Source organism: Microtus ochrogaster, unplaced genomic scaffold (genome assembly GCF_000317375.1).
Source record: "Microtus ochrogaster isolate Prairie Vole_2 unplaced genomic scaffold, MicOch1.0 UNK81, whole genome shotgun sequence".
In the NCBI taxonomy this organism is placed as follows: Eukaryota; Metazoa; Chordata; class Mammalia; order Rodentia; family Cricetidae; genus Microtus; species Microtus ochrogaster.
In genome coordinates this window covers 1,643,698-1,646,041 of record NW_004949179.1, presented here as the reverse complement: position 1 = coordinate 1,646,041, position 2,344 = coordinate 1,643,698, and the positions used below count along the sequence as shown (strand labels likewise).

Below are 2,344 nucleotides of genomic sequence, written 5' to 3'. Positions count from 1 at the left end.
CCCCCCCCGTGTATCTTATGTAGTCTACGTAGTCTAGGCTGTCCTGAGCTCCTGCTGCTCCAGCTCCTAGGCAGTAAGGTGACAAGTGTGTGCTACCACGCCCCAGGATGGCATTCCTTTTGGTTGTGTGGTGGGTGCTGGGGATGGAACAGGGCCTCATGCATGCTGGGCAAGAGCTGAGCTCTGAGCCACGCCTGGGCTCAGTTCGTCAGGGTCACACTGAGGAAGAATCCATTTACCCGTCTCTGTGAAGCTGCCGTGAGCAGACACAGGGCAGACACTGGCAAGAGCAGGACCCCAGCTAAACCCCAACTGCAGTGGACAATGCTGGGGTCTGCACCTGCTCCCACCCCGCTTTCACCCAGAAAGTTTCTTGAGAGGGTATTCTGCCTCTGGAGTGGACGGGCCTAGCCACGAAATTATGAATTCCAGAGAGTAGGGTATAGTGGCCTTAATCCCAGTAATCAGGAGGCAGAGACAGGTGGTTCTCTGTGAGTTCAAGGCCAGCCTGCTCTATACAATGAGTTCCAGAGTGGTCAGGCCTTCAAGGTGGCTCAGCTGAGAACCTGAGCTGAATCTCTGGTGCCCACACAGTGGAAGGGCGTCTTCTGACCTCCACACACCAACATGGCGGGTGGGCATACATACATGCGGAATAAGTAAACCGAACTTTAAAAATCGTGCTGCGGGCAGCAGACCCTTTCTGGCAGGCGATCACACTGTTAAAGAATCTCACCAGCCCGTGAGGTACCACTGTCACCCCAGCACTCAGGAGACTAAGGCAGAGGAATTGCCGTGAGATCTAAACAAGCCTGGGGAGCTCTATAGTGAGGCCCTATCTGGGGCTGGGGTTAAGGAGAGAGAAAGGCTGTCACTCTCTGGTGTAGCATGTACCACATGAACCAGGCCTGGCGACACCGACACCGGCCTGTAATCCCAAAGGCAGGAGGGTCGGGAGCTCAAGGACATCCTTTGCTACACAGCAAGTTCTAGAACAGCCTGAACTACATAAGACTATGTTGGAAACAAAGAACGGGAGGACTAGCTACGTTTTCTCAGGTGCAGTTTAGAATTTGGGGACACCCGGTGCTGCGGCCCAGGGCACACAGGCCGCCTCTTACCTGGTCGCCTTGGCACTGGCGGAAGCTGGCGTTGAGGCGCTCCAGCTCGCGCTTGGCACTCAGCAGCATCTGCATGACCGTTTCCTTGGCGTGCAAGCTGATGTTCAGCTGTTTGGTCAGGTTAGCCTTCACGGCCGACAGCTCCACCACCTGGCTGTACAGACTGTCAGCGCGCATCTCGGTGGCCTTCAGGCTGGCCTCCGTGGTGGCGTGCACGTTGCCGTAGATCATGAAGAGGACGAGGCCCAGGATGATGAGGAACTGGATGAGTGACACAAAGAGGAAGAAATAGCGCAGGTAGTACCAGCAGCCACGAGCCGCGTCCCCCGTGCGGGAGTACGGGCTGCGATCCATGGCAAGCCCCATTTGCGCAGTGTCAGTCGGGCAGGCTCACTGTCCCTCGCCTGCCTGGCCAGATTTGGGCTGCGCCAAGCAGGGGGAGTGTTTATATTACTTCTCTTAATACTTCCTCTGCCAGGCTCCTTCCTGGCCAGGAGGAAATGGGGGCTGTGGGTTATCACAACAATCCCACCCTGGCTGTTGAGGACTGATAGTCTAGGCAGAGGTGATAGATGGAGGGGTGCGGCTCCTGCTGGGTGGCTGGACTGGCCTCCTCTGCCTGGCCTGCCTTAGTTTCCACCAACACCCCAAATTAGGTCGGCCAGGCAATCGACTCTGCACTTGGGACTATTTCTCAGTCATAGCCCGTGCTTAGGCCCATTACGTGGGAGGGGAAGCTGAGGCACAGCTGTGACAAGAGACTGGCCCCGTGGCCCAGTCGTTACTCTGGCAGGCTGGGTTCAAACATGCCCAGGTCACCAAGGTGCCCCCTGTCAACAGTCAACCCTGGGGCAGCTCTCAGGCACCCCCACACCAGGAGTTTGGGACCCAAGGCAAAGGATGTGGGAGTGAGTTCCCACCCAGGAGCCCCGGGGACGGTTTCCATTATGGGCAACAGTAGGTACTCAATTATTACACAGAGGAGCCTCACAGAGGCCTGATTCTTGGTGGACAGTGGTACCACCTCCCACAAATACTCGGCCAGCACGCACACATAGGTGTCCCCAGAGTGCTCTAGGATTAGGGCCTGGTTCAGCATTAGAACTCCTGCCTACGCGGATCTCTGTGTGTTCGAGACCAGCCTGGTCTACAGAGCTAGTTCCAGGACAGGCTCCAAAGCCACAGAGAAACCCTGTCTCGAAAAAACCAAAAAAAAAAAAAAA

The 2,344-nt window shown here is 56.3% G+C and overlaps 1 protein-coding gene across 1 annotated transcript in view; it reads right to left on the bottom strand.

Moving 5' to 3' along the window:
* Positions 1-1,519, bottom strand: part of Plvap (plasmalemma vesicle associated protein) — a 12,011-nt gene extending 10,492 nt beyond the window's left edge. Inside the window, exon 1 of the mRNA XM_005370609.2 lies at positions 1,122-1,519. Within this exon, the coding sequence (XP_005370666.1) occupies positions 1,122-1,487 (366 nt within the window). The 5' untranslated portion in view covers positions 1,488-1,519. The remainder of the gene's footprint in view (positions 1-1,121) is intronic.
* Between the last annotated feature and the right edge of the window lie 825 nt (positions 1,520-2,344).